At 38.4% G+C, this 25,866-nt stretch overlaps 1 protein-coding gene across 1 annotated transcript in view; it reads left to right on the plus strand.

Annotated features, from left to right (window-relative positions):
• EFEMP1 (EGF containing fibulin extracellular matrix protein 1) overlaps positions 1-25,270 on the plus strand; it is a 69,959-nt gene extending 44,689 nt beyond the window's left edge. The window contains exons 5-11 of the mRNA XM_081101324.1: positions 1,999-2,121; positions 7,800-7,919; positions 8,915-9,034; positions 10,880-10,999; positions 17,851-17,974; positions 18,059-18,254; positions 23,701-25,270. Coding sequence (XP_080957450.1) covers positions 1,999-2,121; positions 7,800-7,919; positions 8,915-9,034; positions 10,880-10,999; positions 17,851-17,974; positions 18,059-18,254; positions 23,701-23,862 — 965 coding nt within the window. The 3' untranslated portion in view covers positions 23,863-25,270. The remainder of the gene's footprint in view (positions 1-1,998; positions 2,122-7,799; positions 7,920-8,914; positions 9,035-10,879; positions 11,000-17,850; positions 17,975-18,058; positions 18,255-23,700) is intronic.
• Positions 25,271-25,866: the final 596 nt, after the last annotated feature.

The raw sequence follows: 25,866 nt of genomic DNA on the forward strand, positions 1-25,866 counted from the left end.
AGCTCTGAAGAAACCTCAGTAGAAATGTTTTCATCACGTGCATATGAGAAAATAATAAAATACACAAAAAAGAACAGATAATTTCAAAGCAAGATTGCTGCACTTTTGCATAGTACCCAAAAAGGATAGTGATTTGAAAATAATAATAATAAATTTCAAAATAAAAAAAAAAATAACAAAAATAAATTCACCAAAATTTAAAAACCAGGTACAAAGAACTATGTAAGTAGATGCTTTAGTAGATTATTATCCAATAACAGCCATATATCCCTCGAGTATTTTTCATCTCCCCTCCCTCATTCTTTTGGAATCTCCCGTATCATCATTTCCACACCCAGCTAATTTAAGCCCATATCTGAGGACAACCCACCCTCTTATAACCAGAACTTCCTACATTATTACACTGGGTACTGTAAGTGCAGTAAATCTCCTTGGAAATATTAGAAAGATGAATTGGCAATATTCTGAGCTTCTTAAAGGGAAGGGCAGGAATTGAAGAATAAATTCTAACTGATGGCTCATTTTTTTTTATTACTGATTCTTAGCCCAAAGCACCACCCTGGGTCTACCACAGTGATGTTCTAAGACCCAAGCTTGTTGCAGTTTTTATACTAAATTTGTCATCAAGGAATTATAAGGCTATATTTTTTGGAATGATACTTAGAGTCTTAACAAAAGATACTTAGAGTCTTAACTTGTTAAAAGATGCCAAAATCACATTTATATTATGTACACACACAGATTCACATCACATTTTGATCCCACAGAAATTTATTGTAACATGGTTATTATACTATGACTGAGCATTTTTTACTTTTCTAAAACTTTTACCTACCTATTACTTAAGTCACCTTTACTATATTGTTCCAGAACTGAAATGTTTTGGGAAAATATGTATTTTACACTACACCAGCCAATCTCTCCTAAAGAAATATGACCAAATTAAATCCTTTCTTTCTAAAGTTTGAACACACACACACAAACAGCAACAGGGAATGCATAATATTAAAGTTTGATTTATACCCTTTTATTTGGCAGATTTTTAGAGATTTGTCAATAGAAATTATTTCAAAGGCAGTATGTTGGGTGGAAAAACAGTATCATATAATTTATTTACATTTTAAAACACAAAACAATACTATATATTCTAATGGGTGCATAACTGTATACTAAAAGTATAAAAACATCTTGGGGAAGGATTCACGCCTACTCCAAGACAGTGGTAGGTGGGTGGGCAAAGGTATGAGGATGGAGTAAGGCTTTAGATATATCTGATATATTTCATTTTTTAAAAAAATATATATAATTTTATTGATTTCAGAGAGGAAGGAAGAGGGAGAAAGATATAGTAACACCAATGATGAGAGAGAATCATTGATCGGCTGCCTCCTGCGCACCCCCTACTAGGCATGGAGCCCGCAACCCAGGCATGTGCCCTTGACCCCAATCGAACTTGGGACCCTTCAGTCCGTAGGCCGATGCTCTATTCACCAAGCCAAACCTGCTAGGGCTGTTTCATTTCTTAACACAATAAAGTGAGCTAAGGCAAGCACAGCAAAACGTTAACATTTCTTATATCTGAATGGTACACATTGGCATCTATGAAATTATTTTTTTATTCTATTGAGTTTAGAGAGAGGAAGGGAGAGAGAAGAACATTGATGTAAGAGAGAAATCAGTTGCCTCCCATAGACTCCCCAGGAATTGAACCTGCAACCTTGGTATGTGCCCTGACCAGGAATCAAAACCTGCCATCTTCTGGTGTACCGGACAACTCTCCAAGCAAGTGAGCCACCCGGCCAGGGCCCACATTATTTTCTGAACACTAAAAATAATTTATCATTTTAAACATTTCCAATATAACAATATTGCAGAGTAATATTTTAAGAATAAAGTAAAAACTCAGTTTATTTAGGAAAAGTATTATAACAACGTGGAGGAAATATTAACATGGTCACAACCTACTCAAACCCTTTCTATGTTGCATGTCTTTAACAGATATAGATGAGTGCACTGCAGGGACGCACAACTGTAGAGCTGACCAAGTGTGCATCAATTTACGTGGCTCTTTCGCCTGTCAGTGCCCTCCAGGCTATCAGAAGCGAGGAGAGCAGTGTGTGGGTAAGTACAACAGTGCAGTAAGCAAAATCCTGTCTTGAGCATCATAATTGTTAAACCTCGGGCATTCAAAACAAAGCACTTGTATTTATTTGGAGAATGATAGCCAACAACTGTTTATTCTTTCATTGAATACCAATCCATTTTCCACATTCACAAGAACGAACTAGCCTTGCAAGTTTAGCATATTCTGGCTATCAAAGTGTTGGTTATATATTAGACTAAGCAAAAGCAGAAATTTGGAGTGTGAATGAGACCATAAAAGCAACTGAGAAATAATTTTAAATTATCTATTTGGGGACCATAGCACTTAAACACTAATGATACAGGCTTCATTCACTGGTGTCATAGTTTATAAGGCAGATGGCGAGGTTCAAACCCCGTCATCACCCTAAACTCACATTGAGGACTTGGGTGAGTTACTGACATTCTCTATCTCACTTTTTCACTGTGTACTATAGAGATAATACTAGCCCCTGTTTCAGAAGCTCATGTGTGGGGATGCTTAGAATAGTGCCTGGTCTTGGACTGAATAGCTGTGTGCTATCATTATTCAATGAGTTAACATACTAAACATTCTTCATGCTGCAGGTGCAGTGCTAGGAATGCAAAGCCAAGTGCAGCATGTACCTCTACTTGAGAGTTCTACTTGAGCTCCCTCCAGGCAGGGGCAGGTCTGGTTTGTGTTACTGCTGTCTTCTTAGTCCCTGAAGAGTGCTCACCACGGAGATGCCCTAGACACCTTTTTTGAAAACACAGTATGGGGAAGCTGACTGGCAAATAAGAGATAAACTAAAGTGTCTGGGCTTGTTTGTGAGTCATGAAACTCATTAATTGACCACCTCTGTCCATTGATTTACATACCATCTCTTCCCAGAAAAGTGAAGAGTCCTTATTTTCTCTTAGAAACAGAGGATCGGGACGTGGGGACTGACAACCAGTATCCATTTTCTCCAAAAAATGTGAGCTGTTGATGTCAAGATGTCAACACTGAGCTCCTCATGGGCCCCAGTGGAGTTCTGCCTGCCATGAGCTGCTCCTAGACGCTGGAGTTACTGCCAGCCTCTGAGGAAGGCCCAGGGTTTGCAGTGACTGAAGCTGTGATTTAGGAGAAGATTGTGTGGAAAACTTGATAGACACCAAAGTTTTGCCCACTGTTTTAGTCAGGAAAATAAACAATTAATAGTATAAAAAGTACAGAAAAAGAACTAACCCAAACTACTGTGGGAAGAACCAAAGAGAATGGAACATATGGTTATAGCTCTTATGAGATGATAAGAGGAAACATTCTTAAATTCAATCTAATCATGTGGCATTTCTCCCACCCATAGAAAAAATTCTACATTCCTAAACAGAGCATATAAGGTCTTCCTTAACCTGATCCTTGCCCAGCTCTGAACACCTCTCTCCCACAAAAAAAAAAAAAAAAAAAAAAAAAAAAAAAAAAACACCACTCCAACTTTACCCTACTACTTATAATTCCCCACAATACAATACATCGCATAGAGTCACATTTTGGTGCCTTTACATAAGCTCTTTCAGCACCAGGAACATGCACTCCTGGAAAACTCCTGTTTAACTCTCAAATCCCAGCTCAGTAATTTCCTCTGGGAAATTGTCCATGATCTACCCCAATATAATTAGTCACTCCCTCCTTTATACTATTATTTCTCAAATTTTGATGGATCCATTTTGTAAATTTTCTATCTGTTGTAGATTAATTTTTCTACAAACTACAGTAATGATGTGGTAACATCAAATTGCTATTCCTAAACAACTACTCTCATTTTCTATACTTATCTGTTACAGTCTGGTCCAAATAGTCCATGGACCAGCAGTGGTCAGCAGGCCACACTTTGAGTAGCCCAGTGTTCCTTCTGTCCCTTATGCAACTTTCTATTTTTTATTTTATTCATGCAGTAATCTGTTTTCATGCCCACCTTCCATAGTAAATAGGGATAGAACATATGTATGTTGATCATCATTATAAACCTGCAGCATTAAACACAATGCTAGCAAATAACAATGGTTTGATGAGTGTTTACTGGTTGTAAAGACACACATCATTTATTCATCAAATATTTTTTGATGGCTGATTGTGTGCCAGGAACTGTACTTGGTGCTGGTACATCATGGTGAACAAACATATTGTACAGAATCACAGCCCTTGTGGAGCTATTAGAAAGTACCATTTATACAAATAGCTATTGAGACTAGCACCTGAGTATAATACTGGGTACAAGGAAGAACTATAATAAAATTGCTCTTAGTTGGTATGATGTTTCCATTCATTCAACTAATGTTTATTAAGTGCCTACTATTGCCAGGCCCAGGTATTAAGCATATAGCAGTGAACAGACAAAAATACTTTATCGCCACCTCAAGAGAAAGAGACAGGTCTTATCTACCATGTATTATAGTGAGGGAGACAGACAAGAGGCAAATAAACACATAACACAATGTCAAGGCATGTCAAAGGCTGCAAAGAAATACAATAGATAATGCAGAAGAAGCCATTTTATATGGATGGTCATAGATGGTCTTCCTGAGGTGACATTTGAGACACCTAAATAATGATGGGGGGAAAAACCAAGATGGCGGCATAGGTTAACGCCGGAGATTGCTGCCTCGAACAACCACTTCAAAAAACAACTAAAAGACGGAACGGACATCATCCAGAACCACAGGAAGGCTGGCTGAGTGGAAATTCTACAACTAGGAGGAAAGAGAATATCATACCCAGACTCAGAGGAGGCGCAGTGCTGAAGTGAAATACTAAGGTGCGGAGTAAGCGCGGAGCGGGCTGGCAGCGGAGGGCGCGGTTCTTGTTTTCAAACGGGAGGGAGTTTCAGACTCTGAGCTCCAGATCCGGGCGAGTCTCTAGGGACCCAGACTCAAACCGGAGAAGCGGGACTGTCTGGCTTCGGTCGGAACTCGAAGGCAGCTTTCTCTCTGAGGTTTGCAGCGGTTGCTGGGACTCTGTAAGGCAGAGCCCCTAGGAATGGAACTGAGAGCAGCCATAACTGCTTGCTCCACCAGCCCTGTAGATCCCCGGGGACCTGCCCTGCCCAAGCCCTGCGCAGAGCCATTTGCCGGATAGCCTCAGGCAAACGCTAGATTAGCACCGCCCTAGAGATCCAACACAGAAGCTCTCCCACTACAGACACAGCGGACTCTCATAGCCAGTTAGCCTGGAGGTCAAATCACCCCCGGTATTGCCGACAACAATCAAGGCTTAACTACAACAAGACTGCGCACAAAGACCACTAAGGGGGTGCACCAAGAAAAGATAAAAAAATGCGGAGACAAAGAAACAGGATGCAAGTGTCAGAAATGGAAGATATAGACCTCAAAACCACACTTTTAAGGTCTCTCAAGAACTGTCTAGAAGCTGCCGATAAATGTAGTGAGATCCTCAAGAAATCTAATGAGACCCTCGATGTTGTGATAAAGAACCAACTAGAAATTAAGCATACACTGACTGAAATAAAGAATATTATACAGACTCCCAACAGCAGACCAGAGAAGTGCAAGAATCAAGTCAAAGATTCGAAATGCGAAGAAGCAAAAAACACCCAACCGGAAAAGCAAAATGAAAAAAGAATCTGAAAATACGAAGATAGTGTAAGGAGCCTCTGGGACAGCTTCAAGCGTACCAACATTAGAATTATAGGGGTGCCAGAAGATGAGAGAGAGCAAGATATTGAAAACCTATTTGAAGAAATAATGACAGAAAACTTCCCCCACCTGGTGAAAGAAATAGGCTTACAGATCCAGGAAGCGCAGAGAACCCCAAACAAAAGGAATCCAAAGAGGGCCACACCAAGACACATCATAATTAAAATGCCAAGAGCAAAAGACAAAGAGAGAATCTTAAAAGCAGCAAGAGAAAGAAACCCAGTTACCTACAAGGGAATACCCATACGACTGTCAGCTGATTTCTCAACAGAAACTTTGCAGGCCAGAAGGGAATGGCAAGAAATATTCAAAGTGATGAATACCAAGAACCTACAACCAAGATTACTTTATCCAGCAAAGCTATCATTCAGAAGTGAAGGTCAGATAAAGAGCTTCACAGATAAGGAAAAGCTAAAGGAGTTCATCACCACCAAACCAGTATTATATGAAATGCTGAAAGGTATCCTTTAAGAAGAGAAAGAAGAAGAAAAAGGTAAAGATACAAATTATGAACAACAAACATGCATCTATCAACAAGTGAATCTAAGAATCAAGTGAATAAATAATCTGGTAATCATGATAGAATCAGGGACATAGAAAGGGAATGGACTGAGTATTCTTGGGGGGGAAAGGGGTGTGGGAGATGTGGAAAGAGACTGGACAAAAATCGTGCACCTATGGATGAGGACAGTGGGTGGGGAGTGAGGGCGGAGGATGGGGCGGGAACTGGGAGGAGGGGAGTTATGGGGGGGGAAAAGAGGAACAAATGTAATAATCTGAACAATAAAGATTTAATTAAAAAAAATAATGATGGGGAAAACATGTGTATATCATTATCATTTGTTTCAATACTCAAACTAAATCAAATAGATTTTGCAACTTATCAATAATAGCTCCATTTGTTTATACCTTTTTTGTGTAAGGAAGTTTTGCCTACATTGTGTCATGTAATCCTTCCAACAGTTCTACCACAATGTTTTACTATTTCTTACAGAGGAGGAAATTGGAACTCCAAGAGATTAACACCAAGCTAGTAATTGCCAGAAGACTCAAACTCAGATTACTCTGAGGCCACTTGAGCACAATGCCTTCCACACTATTTGTTATTAAAGTACCAGAAGAGCTCAGCATAAAGTTTTGGTTTTGCTTTTTTCTTACCATAAGATAGTATCACTACATAGTCTTAAATTGTGCATTCATAATTGTTATTTTAAATTACACATGCCATGTTGGAGTTGTCACAAAGTGTAGAGCCATGAGTCAATGAAATTTTATTATGCTTCTAAGATACTAATCCTACTCTGCAAGTTCTCAATTGAGCACTTTATAGTTGGAAATATTTATATGAGAAGGACACGGGCTGGAACGCTTCATCAATGTGTCAGAAGGGCACTTTTGGTTAGCACCATATTCCTTCCACCATGTTCTTTCATTTGATTCTCACAGAAACATCATAAGATACACATAGTAAGCATTACTATCCACATTTTACAAAAGAAAAACCAAGATACTGAACCTTTTAATTACTTCACCAAAGTCACCAACTAAACAGCAGTCTACCCCTTCTTTCCCTTTGTTTTATGTGCATCACTCGAGTCTTCGATAGTTCTTTTTTACTTCTGTCATTAGAAATAAGCTTTAGATCCTCAAACTGATATATATATCACATATATCATATATATATGTGTATATATATATATGATATATATATATATACATATATATATATATATATATGAAATAGTCTTACTTTTCTCTCTTTTACTCTCAAACCACCCAGCCAGGTTTATGAAGTCTTTGTTCTAAACATCTCATTTAACTGCAGATTGCAGACCAAAGTATATTACCCTAATTAAAAATAATAATAATAATAATAATAATAATCACTTTTAAAATGTCTTCTCTAGATAGTTTTTCTAGGAAATGTTTTTCTGAGAACTTGAGAGCAAACAGCTGTGGATATTCAATAATATAGTTTTCTTCGTGTGTGTCTGGTAACCTAGATATAGATGAATGCACCATGCCTCCATATTGCCACCAAAGATGTGTGAACACTCCAGGATCATTTTATTGCCAGTGCAGTCCTGGGTTTCAGTTGGCAGCCAACAACTATACCTGCGTGGGTAAGCCTTTTGAGAACCCCCCATCCTGACTAACTTCTGTCTTCAAAAAAAAAAACAAAAAAAAAACCTCATGCCACATTGCAGTATTTCTAGTTTTCTATGTTCTTGAGTGAACTGGTTTCCATCAACTTCCCTGAATAAAGCTGAAAAGACAGTAATCAATCTGCTTCTTAAAATACATCAAGATGTGAATGGAAAACTTTGTTAACCTTGGTTTTAGTTCTCCACCGTGGGTGTATAAAAAGAAAATACAGATCCATTGATATGCACACACCAATTAGTCAACAATGTGTGATATAAAAGCTGAAGGTGCCAACGGGGTTACTGCAAGTTCGAGTACATAAACTTTCCAATGAAAGCGCATTTGATTTTTATATGCTTCTTCTCCCCTTTCAGAATGCAATGTCACGGCACACAATTTTAAGATTGACATGACATGGAAAGAATCTAGTGCAGAAAAAATGCCTTTTTCACAATATTTTCAGTGCTTTAGAGCATTGCAAAACTCTATATGAGTCTCAAAGGCTTATGTTATAATTGTAATGGAATTTAACAGAACCCATTTAAAAAGTAATAAATAGCACAGATAAATCTTCACTACAACATGCTGAGAGACCATATCAGTACGAATGTCTTACTAGTATATCAATTATTTATAGACTTGGCATTTTGCATCTGAGCAACAATAAAAGAAAATAGATACTGGAATGTATATTTATTAGAATCATTAAATTCTTTTGGAAAGATTCATCAAACCCCAAAATAACTGTCATTCCCAGAAAAAAAAAATTGGTATTTCTAAAAGAAGTATACAACAGATGCTCGAAGTTGTTCCAACAAATATGGAACCTGAATGGATGTTCTCCAATGAGCTTCTGCAGGGCAAAGAATCCACCTGGGGAATTATTCACTTATCATCAAATGACATGGGTACCAAAGAGCAAGGATATGTTTAAAGACACAGATATATAAATTCATATGACTTTTCCTTCCAGACATAAATGAATGTGATGCCAGCAATCAATGTGCTCAGCAATGCTACAACATTCTTGGTTCATTCATCTGTCAGTGTAATCAAGGATATGAGCTAAGTAGTGACAGGCTCAACTGTGAAGGTAAAATATTTTCCAAATAATTTTTAATAAGACTCTTTATTGCTGTTTTTTATTTGATTAATAGAGGCCTAGTGCACGGATTCATGCACCAGTGGGGTCCTTCTGCCTGGCTTGTACCCTCTCACAATCCGGGACCCCTCAGGGGATGTCGGACTGCCAGTTTTGCTCCTCCTCCCCCACACCCTCCCCTCCCTGCACTGGGCCTCTAGCATGCATATAAGATCTTTGGTTAATCTCTTCCCACCTTCCCCCCACCCCCTTCCCTCTGAGATTCATCAGTTTGTTCCATATTTCCATGCCTGCGCGTCTACCCCCAGGTGGTCAGTGCTCATCATAGCTACCAGTTGAGTGGTTGGATAGTTGCTTAGGCTTTTATATATATAGATGTACCTGTTTATGAAAACAAATTTTTATTCATGAAAATTCTATTCTAAAATCCAGTTAATTCAATTGCCACATTGACTTTTTAGTATGCAATCAAGAAAAAGGAGAAGAAAAAATGACTTAAATATTAAATGCAAGGGGGGTCTAATAATCAGAAGGGTGTGCTGGTGTCTTGCTTCTCAAAGTCTGACCCAACAGCAAACAGCATCAGCACCTCCTGGGAGCTTGTGAGAAATGCAGAATCTCAGACCCCAACCCAGACCCACTGAGTCAAATTTTGCATCTAATTCTGGGTGACTGGCACACATATTTAAGTTAGGAAAATGCTGGTTGCCTATCAGAAGCATTAGAATAGAAACCCAGAGGCCTGGCCCCTAGTCTTATTCCTGCCAGTGTGCAGCTTGGGCACATATCTTAAGTCACTTTCCACATAAGCATATAGGCCCATTTAACTGAAGGGATGACCTTCAGAGTCCATTGCACATGCATGTTACAGTGTAATTTAAAAGGCATAAGACATCCTGGGGGAATGCCATCTGCAGTTGATGTCCCTGACTTCTTTGTGGACCCTCCCTGTTTTACTTGGGGCTACAGAGGTCATACCTCACCCAGAGAGGCCTTGCATCATGCTGCTGTGCTCAAAACCAAAAGGGCCTGAATCTGGACACCTGCCTCTACCCTTCTAAGTAAACAATAAGGGCATCACCATTGAGAAATGCAAAGCATTCTTTCCCTGAAGGCCAGACCCTGTCAGGATGTCATCTCTAGAAGCTAGCACAGTGATGGGACTTGAAGTTCAAAGCTCAGCTGAACTTGGGAGCAAAGATACCCAATTTCTGAGAATGCAATTGTGAATCTGCATCATGGGTGGTTCTGCAGATATGAAAAGCAGCAATCATAAGCCAGTTCATTCATTCTGCTTAGTTCATATGGTTAGGTCCAGGATTTGACAAACTGTCAGCAAGATTGAGTAAAACTAATAGTAAGACAAACTCTTTGTGCTATAAAGTTCTAGGCAGTGATTTTCAATGGTATGCCACAGCACACTGATGTGCCATAAGAAGTTTTAAAACGTGCAATACTTCACTATTTAGTGAGGAGCACTGACCTCTTTTCCCTTAAATTATCAAATTTAAAAATCACAAAAGCCAACATAACAATAACTGTTCAGTACAAATGAATCAACGTTATACCTATTTTTGTCAGATCAGTAAAAAATATATTTTTTTGGTTTGCTAAAGAATTTTAGTGATTCATTTATGTATGTCATGAGATGAAAAATGTTGAAAATTACTGTTCTAGAGGAAATGAGCTGATATTGTTAGAATTTGCCCTTGAGATTCTTACAAATATTGTATTTCTGTTTCAGAGTTTGCAGTGTTTTTACTCTATTACTTCTAAAAAATATATTACCAAAGTAGTTTTTCAATTCTGTGTCCCTGCTCTTCTCTGATTCAACAGACATTGATGAATGCAGAACCTCAAGCTACCTGTGTCAGTATCAGTGTGTCAATGAACCTGGGAAATTCTCGTGTATGTGCCCCCAGGGATACCAAGTGGTGAGAGGTAGAACATGTCAGGGTAAGTTTATTTTTGTATCTGCTATGTTCAGTTTAACCAGGAAGGGCAGGGAGGAATTATAGGATTCTCTACCCTAGACTTTTCATTGTTTTCCACCCTGAACAAACAATTTGAACTATTGCCCCCCTCCTGTTCATTATGAGATATGCACATCTCATAGAGTATTCACTAAAAAATAGAGGGTATCTATACTAATAAAAGGGTAATATGAAGAGAAGGCCCAAGGCCCCGCAGCGGCTTGCATTGCTTCACAGCTGAGCCTCTTCGTGGCTCCGGCTGTGTGGCCTCAGGCAGGGGCTGAATTAGCACCTCCTTAGATCCAGGAGCCACTGTACCCAGTGGTCAGAGGGGGACCATTCTCCCACTTCAGACACAGCTGCTTCCCACAGCCAGTTGGCCTGGAGGTCAATTCCTCCCAGTGATCCTACAACAACCAAGGCACCAAGAGTGCACTAAGAGTGTCCACCCCAGGTAACTGGGGAGGCTGAGCCACTGGGCCCTACAGGACACCTGGCGCGCAGGGCCACTCTATCAACACAGGGAAGCAGCCAAAATGCGGAGACAAAGAAACAGGTCACAATTGGCAGAAACGGAGGAGGGCAGACGACTGGATATAGAGTTCAAGGCCACGTTTATAAGGTTTGTCAAGAATTTTATGGAAACCGCCGATAAATTTAATGAATCCCTCAAGGAGTATAGTGAGACCATGGAGGACATGAAAAAGGACCAACTAGAAATTAAGCATACACTGACTGAAATAAAGAATAGCCGAAACCGGTTTGGCTCAGTGGATAGAGCGTCGGCCTGCGGACTGAAGGGTCCCAGGTTCGATTCCGGTCAAGGGCATGTACCTGGGTTGCGGGCACATCCCCAGTGGGAGATGTGCAGGAGGCAGCTGATCGATGTTTCTCTCTCATCGATGTTTCTGACTCTCTATCTCTCTCCCTTCCTCTCTGTAAAAAATCAATAAAATATATTTAAAAAAATATATATAAAAAAAATATTAAAAAAAAAGAATAATTTACAGAGATCCAACAGCAGACAAGAGGATCCCAAGAATCAAGTCAAAGATTTGAAATACAAAGAAACAAAAAATACCCAACCGAAAAAGAAAAAAGAAAAGAGATTCAAAAAATATGAAGATAGTGTAAGGAACCTCTGGGACAACTTCAAGCATACCAACATCAGAATTATAGGGGTACCAGAAGGAGAGAGAGGGCAAGATATTGAAAACCTTTTTGAAGAAATAATGACAGAAAACTTCCCCCACCTGGTGAAAGAAATGGACTTACAAGTCCAGGAAGCGCAGAGAACCCCAAACAAAAGGAATCCAAAGAGGACCACACCAAGACACATCATAATTAAAATGCCAAGAGCAAAAGATAAAGAGATAATCTTAAAAGCAGCAAGAGAAAGACAGTCAGTTACCTACAAGGGAGTACCCATCCGACTGTCAGCTGATTTCTCAACAGAAACCATACAGGCCAGAAGAGAGTGGCAAGAAATATTCAAAGAGAAGAATAGCAAGAACCTGCAACCAAGATTACTTTATCCAGCAAAGCTATCATTCAGAATGGAAGGTCAGATAAAGAGCTTCACGGATAAGAAAAAGCTAAAGGAGTTCATCACCACCAAACCAGCATTATATGAAATGCTGAAAGGTATTCTTTAAGAAGAGGAAGAAGAAAAAGGAACTCTTACCATTTGCCACAGCATCGATGGAACTGGAGAGCGGATAAATACCACAAGATCTCACTTATTTGTGGAATATAATGAACAACATAAACTGATGAACAAGGACTGATCCAGAGACAGAGAGGCTTTGATTGGACTGTCGGGCCTTGGAGGGAAGGTAGGGGAGGGTGGGGGCAAGGGGGAAGGATCAACCAAAGGACTTATATGCAAGCATATAGGCCTAACCAATGGACACGGACAACGGGGGGGTGAGGGGATGAGCGGGGGGGGGGGGGGGAGAAAGGGTACACATATGTAATATCTTAATCAATAAAAAATATTAAAAAAAATAAAATAAAAGGGTAATATGCTAATTAGACCGGGTTGACCAGACATCTTCCGGACATTCGATTTCCTTCTGGACAAAGCCACGGTGGCAGGGGCTGAGACAGAGGCAGTTGGGGCCAATCCCTGTGGGCCTATCAGACTTACCCCGAGGGGTCCCAGATTGGAGAGGGTGCAGGCCAGGCTGAGGGACAACAACCCCCAACCCCGTGCACAAATTTTGTGCACCAGGCCTCTAGTTTACTATAAATACCTACTTTCCTTGAAATTTAAAGTAATTGTTTTTCTTTCTTAAAATATAAATAATTTTCATAAAATACTGATATCCCTTCTATGTAGCCTACATAATCTATATGATATGTCTCCTAAGCATCCACCAGAAAAGATTTGATTGTTAAAATATTTCATCATGAATTTGAGTCCAGAACATAAACATAATATGTGGGTTAGGCATACCTTAAAGCAGTCTTGGGTCTCTAAAACACCAAGATTATAAATTGAGAAGTAGTTTAGATACTGAAAAAATCAGCCTCATGTATATATTAAAATGTGCTTGAATTCTTTGGCAAAAAACTATTGATTCAAAAATAGTTAATGTTCTTGGGCCCAGTTTTAAAATAAACATTCAGGTGATCTTCACACATACACACAGGTGGAAGAAGCAGCTCTCTACATGGTATGATTTCAGTCAGAGTCTCTCCAGAAGATCTGAAAATATGCACCCTCTTCTCCTACCATCAATGCTGCATGTAGCTTGACAGGGAAAATACTGCTCAGATAAAACAAAAAAAATGTAGATAATCCTGGAAAAGATAGTACAAACACATTCACATAAAGCAATGAGACAATGAAAAAAATGACTGAATTTGAAGACAGGAAATCTGTTTGATTCCTAGCTGTACTACATTCTATCGATACAATCTTGAACAAATTATCAAACTTAGACTCTGAGTCTCAGCTTTCCTATTTGGAAAAGAAGTTGAGGGAGGAAACAGAATAAAAATTACTTGTAAAGTACAAGCACTACATAATTCAACAAATTTTTATGAAAGTTACCTAGCAACGTAAATGACCAGTAGCAAATCTTCTCTAGGGAGTCCTTTTTAATCAAAATAGAGAGAGGGCACACAGTAATCAAATCTTGTTAAAAAAGGAGAAGATTAAAGAAAGGAGACACAGGATTCTCAGTCTGTATCATGATTTTACAGAAAAAATACTAACTCAGAGGAATATCTATTGATATGCAGTTTATTAGTATGCATATGAGCATTCAACTAGGTTCCAACCACCAAATATGAGCACAATTAGAATGTCATTCACCTCACAATGAACATCTTTATACCCCTTTCCAAGTTACTAAAGACTCTGTAATGTTAATTGTGGAAAAACATTGCATTCCAATGGTTTTACTCTCCGAACCCTAATTGAGACTTTTAACATGAATATTACATGCTGAAAAATGTTAGCCACTGGGACATCTTAATTTTCCCTGGAGTCTTTCAAACAAATATCTATGTGTTTCTTATCATAAATGGATTTGATAGTCAGCAAAAGACAGAAGCAAATTAATGTACAGCAGAATCTTACCTGTCTAGTCTGTATACCTGAAAACATTTATATCTGTTATCATTAAAGGGGAAAATGCACTGAAATTTTAAATAGGAGATTCATGAATGTTATATCTTTTTTAATTTTTTATTTATTAATTTTAGTGAAAATAAAAGAGAGAAAGAGAAACGTTGATTTGTTGTTCCACTTATTTATGCATTCATTGGTTGCTTCTTATATGTACCGTGACCAGAGATTGAACCTGCAACCTTGGCGTATTAGGACGACACTCTAACGAACTGAGCTACCCAGCCAGAGCTAGATGAATGATGTTGTGTCTTGAAGATATACAGCTTCAGAATGTTTGGCTAAGCCAAAACATGTGTGTTTGTGTGTGTGTGTGTGTGTGTGTGTGTGTGTGTGTGTGTGAGAGAGAGAGAGAGAGAGAGAGAGAGAGAGAGAGAGAGAGAGATTCTTTTAAAGTTCAAAGCAATTGGTTTTCCCCACCAAAACCATTTCTTCCCCACCTCATCCACATATTGAAGTAAAACTGAAAGAGTTAGAATTCTTACATTTCTCCACAAGGCTTATTTTGAGGGTGAGATAACTTTTCTCATTTCCATGGTCTTGCAAAAATACAAATGGGTTGGGAGTGGGGAGTGGAAAATACGAGAGTGAGAGAGGAAGACAGAAAAATAGAGACACAAAGAGAATATACATAAACATAGACACACTTATAAAATTTTTTAATACTATTAATAATTTCTGGAAAACCTTCCAGAATGATTAAGGTGTAAATTATGCTAGGCTCTAAATTCAATAACATTAATTAAATTAAAATACATTAAATTATTACATAAAATTTATTTTTGCTGCTGTTAGACTCCATATAACAAACCAGTCTTAGTTTTCCCTGTAGCTAAACAGCATCTTTATTTTTTTAAGTGAAAAATAATGAAAAGACAACATTATTGTGATTTCTATTGAGGAATTTATTTCGTTAGCATAGTAAGTCCAAAAGAAGACACTTCTTATAACTGACTCTTGGAAACCTCAGAGCTTTTCCAGTCTTCTTTTGGATTCCAGATAGCTTTAGCCAGTTTGGAAACTATAAGAAAGTTGTTGCATGGTCTTTTTTTTTTTTTCTCTCTCTCTCTCTCTCCCTAAAAGACAAGGCATGGAATTACCTTACAGTGGAAAGGATGCAGTACCTTGCAGTGGAAAGTTGCCTTTCACTAACTATGAACTTGGGTCAGCTACTTAATCCTTATTTGTCTTTCCTCCATGTCAAGTAGAGATAATACCTTTCTCACCTATCTCCATGCAATTTGTGTGAGGAGCAACTTAGTTCAATTTAATGTTTCTTAAAAATTCAGGTGCCCCCAGTGCATTAATTCTAGGTGATGAAGAGATATAAAGATGCATTTGATAGCACTTGACCTTGGGGAGTTTACAAGCTAGTAGAAGGGTGAAGACAAATATGCATATTTCAATAATGTAAAGCAGAAAGCAATAAAGGTCCAAAAAGAAAAACATGAGGTATAAGAATTCAGAGAGGAGAAAGAAATCATATCCCATCAATTAGCCCATGCCTGGCTTGCAGCAAGGATTCAATAAATTACTTGTGGGATGAATATATTAACAAATGAAAATATCCAGTTGTGGGTGAAGAATGATTCAGAAAAAGGCTTATATTGGATAAAAATCTAAATCACTATTCAAATGCAAAGGGCAATAGGCATTAATAGGAATGTAGATATTAATATAATTGTTGCTGTTGTTAAGTAATAGCTCTGTAGTGAAACTGTTCTCTCAGATGTTATCTGGGAGCTCCTAATTCCTAAATCTAAAACCAGTCTTTGTGCAGTGTGGCCTGTCCACAACCCTCCTTCACACTACTCTCTCCCCACCTGCCTTTTCCAGTGTTGCCTCTCACTACTGACAGTCCCTTCCTTAATTCCTCTTCTGTTTTTATATAGCTACTAGAGGTCCGGTGCATGAAAATTCATGCACTGGCGACGGGGGATCCCTCAGCCCGGCCTGCCCCCTCTCACATCTGGGAGCCCTCAGGGGCAGGAGGTGACCCGGCGATCAGGGGAAGGCGACGCCCCCATCACACCTCTGCTGCTGCCACTGCTGGCAGTGCAAGCCTCAGCCAGCCCTGGTTACCAGAGCCTTGGCTGGCCCTAGGCAGCTGGGCAGCCGCGATCTGAGGCTTGCCTGCACCTCGGGCCAGCCCTGGGTGCTCTGGCAGAGCTGAGGGGACTGGGCACCACCATCTTGTGGCTGTGGGTGCTGCCATCTTTGAGGGTGTGACAGTCAATTAGTATATTCCCTCCTTATTGGCTGTGGGCGCCACCATCTTTGCGATGGTGTATGGGTCAATTAGCATATTCCCTCTTTATTAGATAGGATGCTCTACAAGGTGGAACACTTCATAGCTCCATTCTTGTGCTTTGCATTCTCTGGAGAGTATAATCCTTTCCTGGAGAACTTACTGAAACCGCATCTCTAGCTTCTACCTTTCTCCAAAGCTTCTGAGACAGTGAACTGCCCTCCCCATAGTCTTAGCTTGCTGCTTTCTCAGCCTGGAAGGCCCCTCCCATCCCAACCATGAAAATCCCACCCAACCACCACCCTTCAAGGCTAAGTTGAGGTGCCTCCTCTTCCTTCAGCTTTCCCTAGTTCCCCAGGCATAATTATTCAATTCTGCTTCTAATCTTCTAGCGCACTTTTCAATCTCTTATTTAATTCAATTTTATTTTATAACTAGAGGTCCAGTGCAGGAAATTTGTGCACAAGTAGGGTCCCTAGAGGCTGCTGGCTGCCAGCCAGGGTTCCCTTCATTCCGCACCGCCCCCTGGTGGTCAGCACACATCATAGCAAGCGATCAAACTCCCAAGGGGACACTTTGCATATTAGGCTTTTATATATATAAATTACTATTTGCCATATCTATATTCCTAACTAAATTATAACCTCCCTGAGGGCAAGAAGTGGTGTTTTTCCTTTTAACATAAGCAGGATCAATGACCAGCATTTGGCTTTGAATTCAACACATTAACAATAGGTGCTTGATAACGTATCATGAAATGACACATATCAATTTTTCTACAGTGGCTCAGCTGCATCTATGCTGAATTAAATGCAATAAACTGAAATAAATGCAGTCTCTTATCTAAAAACAAATTAAACACTGTCCAGATTCCTTCCTTAAAAACCTGAACCTGCCACTTAAACAATTTACTTAGATCAGTAAACTCTTTGACCCTATGTCTCTACAGATATAAATGAGTGTGAGACCACAAATGAATGTCGGGAAGATGAAATGTGTTGGAATTATCATGGCGGCTTCCGTTGTTACCCACGAAATCCTTGTCAAGATCCATATGTTCTAACATCAGAGAAGTAAGAAAAATAAAAATTTCAGAAAGTAAGAATTTTCTGGTCTTACCAAGCCAAAATGTTGAATATGTTTGTTTGCCTTTGCAGCCGATGTGTTTGCCCAGTCTCAAATGCAGTATGCCGAGAACTCCCCCAGTCCATAGTCTACAAATATATGAGCATTCGATCTGATAGGTCTGTGCCATCAGATATCTTCCAGATACAGGCCACAACTATCTATGCCAACACTATCAATACTTTTCAGATTAAAGCTGGAAATGAAAATGGAGAGTTCTACCTAAGAGTAAGTATCCTGAGGGCAGCCTTCGCTGTTGAGAAAGTTTCAGGCTTGTTGTTGTTATTGTTGTTATTGTTTGGGAGTATTCATATGGAAGAAAAGCTAACATTTAAAGTGTCTTTATGTGCAGGTATTATCTAAGGCAGCGGTTCTCAACCTGTGGGTCGCGACCATCGGAAAACACATATAGCATATCAGATATTTACATTACGATTCATAACAATAGCAAAATTACAGTTATGAAGTAGCAACGAAAATAATTTTGTGGTTGGGGGTCACCACAACATGAGGAACTGTATTAAAGGGTCACGGCATTAGGAAGGTTGAGAACCACTGAAAGCCTTCCTGTGTGCATTAACTCATTCAATCCTCTTGTTAACATTGTTAGATATTAAATATGTACCTCCATTTTTTTTACAGAAAAGTGAGACTCGGAGAGATTAAGTAGCTTCTCTAAAATCATTCAGATAACAAGTTGTAGACTCTAATGGAGTTGTGTGTGACCACCAAAACACAAGCCTACACACACACACACTCTCCAAAAAGATACCAAAAATTAGTGATAGTTTTTAATTGTACCTATAAAAAATAATTCCTGGGGGGCTTTTCAAAAACCATGAATTTCTTATTGTTACAGTCACAGGAGTATTTACATTTTTATAGAACTAAAACCTAGAATCTCAAAGAAGTGATTCCAACCCCTTGCAACATATGTGTCAATAGTTGTACCCCTCTTTTTTTTTAATATATATTTTTTTCTTTCAGAGAGGAAGGAGAGGGAGAGAGAGAGATAGAAACGTCAATGATGAAAGAGAATTGAACCCCGGACCCTTCAGTCCACAGGCCAACGTGCTATCCACTGAGCCAAATCAGCTAGGGCAATAGTTGTACCACTTTTGCAAACCTCCAGGGAGACAATTTGAGGTCACCATTGTGTTTCCTTTTTTTTTCGTTGCCTGTCTGAAATCTTTCTCTGAGTTTTGCCATTTCTTTCTTCAGTGTCTCCCGGGATATTTTTGCTTCCCCATACCCCTGCCTCTCTTCCTTTGAACTTGCTCTTAGCACCTCCTCAATCCCTCCAACAGATTCCAAGTAGATCTCCCTGACTTCAGCCTTCCAACACCTCCCCACCCACTCCTGCAAAATCTCAGCAAGTTCATTTTAGGTTAAAAGTCTGCCATACTTTAAATATAGCTCACCACTGCATGTGAAAATGATGGCACCGCACCAAGCAGTTTATAGGGTTATGGTAACTGTTTCACACTAAGGATGTTATTCATCCAGTTACAATTTTCTCAAAACTTCTTTGGGCACTCTTCATTTTTAATCAAATTTTAAAGTCAATATTTCAGTCTGAGAATATGAAAAGTAAATTGGGAAATTCATCCTTGTGGTAAAAGTTTACAGATTTTTAATGTTTACATGTTTATGCTGTTCTTCGCTATATTAAGTTCCCTTCCAGTTCCAGAATTATGTGATTCTGTTTCTTTGCCAGTAAATTAGAAATGATTAATTTCTCATGACCAACTTCTGAAGAGAAAAAACAAACCCAAAATACAATCTATTACTATTCTTTTTTCTCATAGCTAAGAATAAATTTCTGTAACATTTGATGTTTTAAATTTGAGATAGAGTAGATAATGTAAGTTTATTCTAAATGAATTTCATACAGTTTAGATAATACCAATTTAATAATTCTAGCCAAACAAATGACATTATTTGTAACCCATGGTAATAAAATAGGTTCATCTAAAAATCTTCTTTAAAAATAATTTCCCATTTTGAACTCTTTAGCTATAATTTAAGAAAATAAAATTTCCTAGCAGAATCAACAAACAGTGAAGTAAAGTTTCAGCATGTTTTTTCCTTGCAATAAACATGGTCCTTTAAAAGTTTTATGATTCATATCAGTGCATTTATCGACTTGATGTTTTCAAATATACTTTCTGTTTTTTCCAAGTAAAATCCTTTTTTCTTATGAATGATCTACAGCATATCAATTTTTATAATCCTAGAGTTAAATAGTATTAAATTATTTAAAACAAAAAACTATTGAAAATAAAAAGACATTTCAAGATTATTTCTCATCACATAATTCAAAAAGTATTTGGATCAAAATCCTACAAAATTTCTCCACTGAAATTCCACTTGTGAGGAGTGCATTTAATGCATAATAATCAATTAGCAGACTTTAATTAAGCCTCTACTTTTTGCTCAGCTCCAAGCTAGTGCATGTAATACATAGCTCCTTATTTCAAAAAGCTTTAAACATGTGGTAAAAGTTAACATCTATAAAAAAAAAAAAGGAAGGGGAAAGTATGAATTTAAATCTGTGGTCCAATACATCAAAGAATTAATGTGGGCTGCAATAGTCAAATAATGTTTCTTGATAGTCACAAGACTGGACCTGAATCTTGAAAGGGACTGTAGTAAACAAGATTTTATTTATATTCCTTTGGGGAGAATACTGAGAAAATCTTCTTCCCTAGAAAAGGGGACATATTGTAAAGAAGTACTACATGAATTGGAGGTAGAGTACCATCCTCCTCTCATCCCACCCAATATCTGTCCTCCTTTTCTGAGCTTTATTTTTCTTCATAGCCTTATCAACACTTGCATAGTATTCATTTGTCTGTGTAACCCACTAGTCTGTGAGTATAATGAGAGCAAGACTTTAGCTGTCTGTTCACTCTTCTATGCACAGCACATAGAATGGTACCTAGCACAATTACAGGTGCTCAAAAAATATTTTAAGTGAGTTTAATTCAATCAATGCTTTCAAGATATACTGTTACCTACAAGGGGCAAGCACCATGTTAGGTCCAGAGACACAACAGTGAATAAAACTAAGCCAATTCCTGCTCCAGTGGAGCTTGTAGTCAAGATGTAAAACAAGTTTGCTGAAAGTTACAACTAAGCATTGCAAGTTGCTCATAAATGCATAACAAGTCAACCCCTACCCAAGACAGGAGTGGTCTGTGAGCCTCTTAGCAGAAGTTGATTTTTAAACTGAAGACTAGAAATTAGAGACCAGCAAATGGAAGGAATAAAAAGAAAACCAGCTGGTCTGGAATTCCAAGTACTATAGGCAGAGTGGCTTGAGAGGAGCCTGGAGAGATGAACAAGGCCTAAACCACACAATTCTTTACAGACCATAGTAAGGGTTTTAAGAAAAGGCATCACTATCAAGTTTTCATGTTTAAAAGGTTGTGGCTATACTGTCGAACCTAGATTATAGTAAAGCAAGAATGGAAATGGAGAAACCAGTAAGTAGTTCACGAGATGGGAGACTAGGTTTTAGCAGTGAGTCCATCTCATCCCCCATGATGTTTGGCTTCATGCCACTCTGCCACCAATCCCACGGTCGCACGCCGGACTTAGTTATCGTTCAGAACAGTTTCATATCAGATCGTAGTCTCCAGTGACACACTTAATGACTGACTCTCCCTCTCTCTCATGCCCTCATTCCCACCCTATCTTCTCTTCATACCCAAAGTGATGCTAATCCCCTGACCCCTCACCCTCCACTTTCTTCCAGTCTACCAACTATTTGATGGACCCTTGCAGTACTCTGTCACCAACACCTCAACTTCCCGACCAGCAACCTGGATCAATCCCATAATCCATATCTATTTTCATACCCAACTTGTCCACACAGATTAGTAATACCATAAGTCTTCAACTTCAGATGGGTCCTCAACAATCCTATTATTTTCTTTTATTTCTTCTTTTCAGCTCTTGATTTCAAATTTCCCACACTCTTTAAATCCTTTACCCATCCTTTTCGGTTGCCTCTCTCTCTTCCTCCTTCCTGGCCAAGGTTCTTAAAGCACAGTCTGCAGTTATAGTCTCTGCTTTCTCACTTCCTATCCTCACATCTCTATTGTCTGTTCCACTACTCTGCTGAAATTTCTCTGGGAAAAAACCAACACCAACATCCACACTGCTAACTCCAGGGCTACATTTTTCAGTTTCAGTCACCCTCAGCCTCTCCTGCTCAATTAGACACTGCTGGCCACTCATTTGTTTTCCACTCAATCATCTGTTTTTTCGCAGCTTTCTTCAATGCTTCCCCTCTGCCCACTCCCTAAATGTTGGCCTCTGTCAGACCCAGTTTTATCACAGATATATTCTCTCCCTTGGTTTAATACACTCAGTGAAGTGACTGCTAAATCTTAATCCACTGTCTCTATCCCTGACCTCCTCTTGGTGTTCAAATTCACACATTTATTTACCTGCCCCTCCAGCCTCATCTCCCTCTACTCTTCAGCACCCATCACATTCTTTATCAAAATGAAATTGCATCATCTTCTGAATATACTTCTTTTTCTTTTCTTTTTTCCCATGGCAGTGCCTGCACCCATTTTATTTTATTTTATTTTAAATTGTTTTATTGCTTAATGAATATACTTCTTTACAAAACTTCCATTTATTCTGGGTGACTCTCCTCAGTCATTCAAAAGTCTTCCCTTAGCTCTTGAGGTTCCCTCTTCATACATGCCTTGCATTTCTGCATATAAATTAGCATTTTCCACATTCTATTGAAATTACTATTTACATATCTCTTCATCTACTGGAATGTAAATTTTGAGAAATAAAAGATGACAACTTTTTCACCAGTTCAAAAATTATCAGATTCTCACCCAGCCGGCATGGTTCAGTGGTTGAGCATTGACCTATGAACCAGGAGGTCACAGTTCAATTCCCGGTAAGGGCACATGCCCAGGTTGCGGGCTCAAGCCCCTGTGTGGAGTGTACAGGAGGTAGCCGATCAATGATTCTCATCATTGATGTTTCTATCTCTCCCTCTTCCTTCCTCTCTGAAATCAATAAAAAATATATGTTTTTATTATTTATTATTGTATTATTTATTTATTGTCTAAAGTTTTACATATGTCTCCTTTTTCCCCATTTGACCCCCTCCCCCAGCCATTTCCACCCTGGGCAAGCCCCCACCGCCCCAGTGTCTGTGTCCATTGGTTATGCTAATATGCATGCATACAAGTCCTTTGGTTGCTCTCTAACCCCCTCCCCTCCCCTGCCATTTGTCTCTGGATCTATTCTTGTTCATCAGACTATGTTGATCATTATATCCCACATATGAGTGATATATATATATATATATGATTTATCTTTCTCCGAAATTATTGGATTCTCACCTGAACTCCAGTCTCTATAAAGGCTGAAATACTCAAAAAAAGTGAAGAGAAAATTAACATAGAATGCAAATAGAAAACAGAAAAAAGCAGGCTCCTTCCTTGGAATTGATGACTATGTGTAGACAAAGGATAAAGCCCAAGAAGAGTTGGAACCAAGGAAAGACTAAGGAATGACTTTTATCCACCCTTAAAATGCTTCCCCTAATTCTTTTAGGGAGTATACTCCCAAAAGAATAAAAACTTCAATTCAAAAACATTTATTTTCTCCCTTCCTCTTTTTTCTTTTATTTTAGCAAACAAGTCCTGTAAGTGCAATGCTTGTGCTGGTGAAGTCACTATCAGGACCAAGAGAATATATCGTGGACCTGGAGATGCTGACAGTCAGCAGTATAGGAACCTTCCGCACAAGCTCAGTGTTAAGATTGACAATAATAGTGGGGCCATTTTCATTTTAATCTTTTGAAAGAGTTCACTGAGGCATTTAAATCAGCCAGAGAATATTGTTACCTTAAAGCACTATTTTATTTATAGATATATCTAGTACATCTACACCTATACATTGTACACTCACCAATAATACAAACAATTACACCATGGTATGAAGTGGGCATTTAATCTGTAAAGATTCAAAGTTTGTCTTTATTACTGTATGTAAATTAGACATTAATCCACTAACGTGGTCTTCTGCAAGAGAGCTAAGCATACTGTATTCAGTGAAACTTGGATTCTTTTCTGTAAAAAATGGGACCAAGCAAAGATCATCTTCTGTGGTGCTTAAGGAAACTTACTACAGCTCCACTGATAGTCTCACAAGGAGGCAGCCATCATGACATTGAATAGCATGAATGAGGTTTTTATAACTGCTTTGTAAGAAAATGGAAAAAGTCAATAAAGATATATTTCTTTAGAAAATGAGGATCTACCACATTTGTGTTTATTTTCATGATCAGTCTTATTATGGTTATTTATTACATAATAATAAATAATTATTGTAGGATATTTTTAATTTTGTCAGAAACTTTTGATTATGAATGTAAAAAAAACAGTAAGCAAAAATCCAAAAATAAATAAGGTATCTCCTAGGAAATTATTATATTGAGAAATCTACAGGGAGGAGATAAGAAAACAAATTCTTTCTAAATCACATTGGAGTTGACTTGAAGACGCAAATAGAGTATCTTAGTTTGAGCTGCTAGGACAAATTATAGACTGGGTGGCTGGTAAACAACAGCATTTATTTTTCACAGCCTGGAGGCTGGCAGCCCAAGATTAGGGTGCCTGCATGTTCAGGTTCTGGTGAAATGCCTCTTCTAGAATGAAGACTCATAACCTATCCTGGTAGAAAGAGAGAGGGAGAGCTCTCTGGGGTCCTTTTTATAAGAGCACTAATTCCATTAATGAAGCTTTCACCCTCATGACCTAATGACCTCCCAAATACCCCACCTCCTAATACCATTACATTGGGCGTTGGAATTTCAACATATGAATTTCGAGAGGACACAAACATTCATTCCATAACATGCAGTAAATATAATAACATTCCTGAATTCAGGAATTCCTCAAGATGTGGAGCAAAATGAAGAAAAGTTATTTTACTGAAGAAGTTTTAATTTCTGAATAAAATGTAAACCCTAAAACTTTACTAACTTATCACTAAATTTTTCAAGTTTATATTTGATGCTCACAGACAAAGAAAATGGTGATGTTCTTATTGTTGGCCTCCAGAATGACAGTAAACTAAAGCAAATTACCCTCCCTCCCAGTTCTGTGAAAAATTTTTATGTCTTATTTGTTTAAAATGTAACTGCTTTACTTTGATGTACCATAGTTTTAAATAAAAACAAATATTCTTTTAGAGGATCACCCAATCTTTGGAGGTTGTTTTTTTTTTTAATGTAACCAATAACATCCAATATAAATTATATGCCTGGGGGAAAATTAGCTTAAGCTGTCAGAGCAAAAACAACCATTTTATTTTTTTAAAATTAATAATCTAGGAGATGAAGAAACAAAAGGACCATTAAAATCATGCCACAAAAAGATGTGCAGCCAATTTTCTCTTACATCCAATTTCAAAATACATGTGAATAAACTCTGAAACCAGGTAACCTTGACATTGAAACAAACATTTCTTGAAAGTTGACTAAGTGTGCAGTAATTGTCAAAAAGAAATCACCAAGAGACCAAGGCACAAAACAAACTTCTTGTGTAAGTAGAGCAGGGGATGGGCTTTTAAAGGTTGAAGGGGCATAGAAACAATGGTGAGAACAGGTCTAAACAAGGCTGAGACAAGGAGGTAGAGTTAACAACCAGCCACAACACAGCAGGACTATTGAGGGTGTTCCTGTCACCCTGTTCACATGATTACCTGCAGTCCAGATAAATTAAGGCTTCATCTAAATTCTTCCATTTTTAATCAATATAGTAATTTTTCTACATATAGACACGTTTCTCAAGTC

The sequence above is a fragment of the Myotis nattereri genome (assembly GCF_964212035.1).
Source record: "Myotis nattereri genome assembly, chromosome: 10".
NCBI lineage: Eukaryota > Metazoa > Chordata > Mammalia > Chiroptera > Vespertilionidae > Myotis > Myotis nattereri.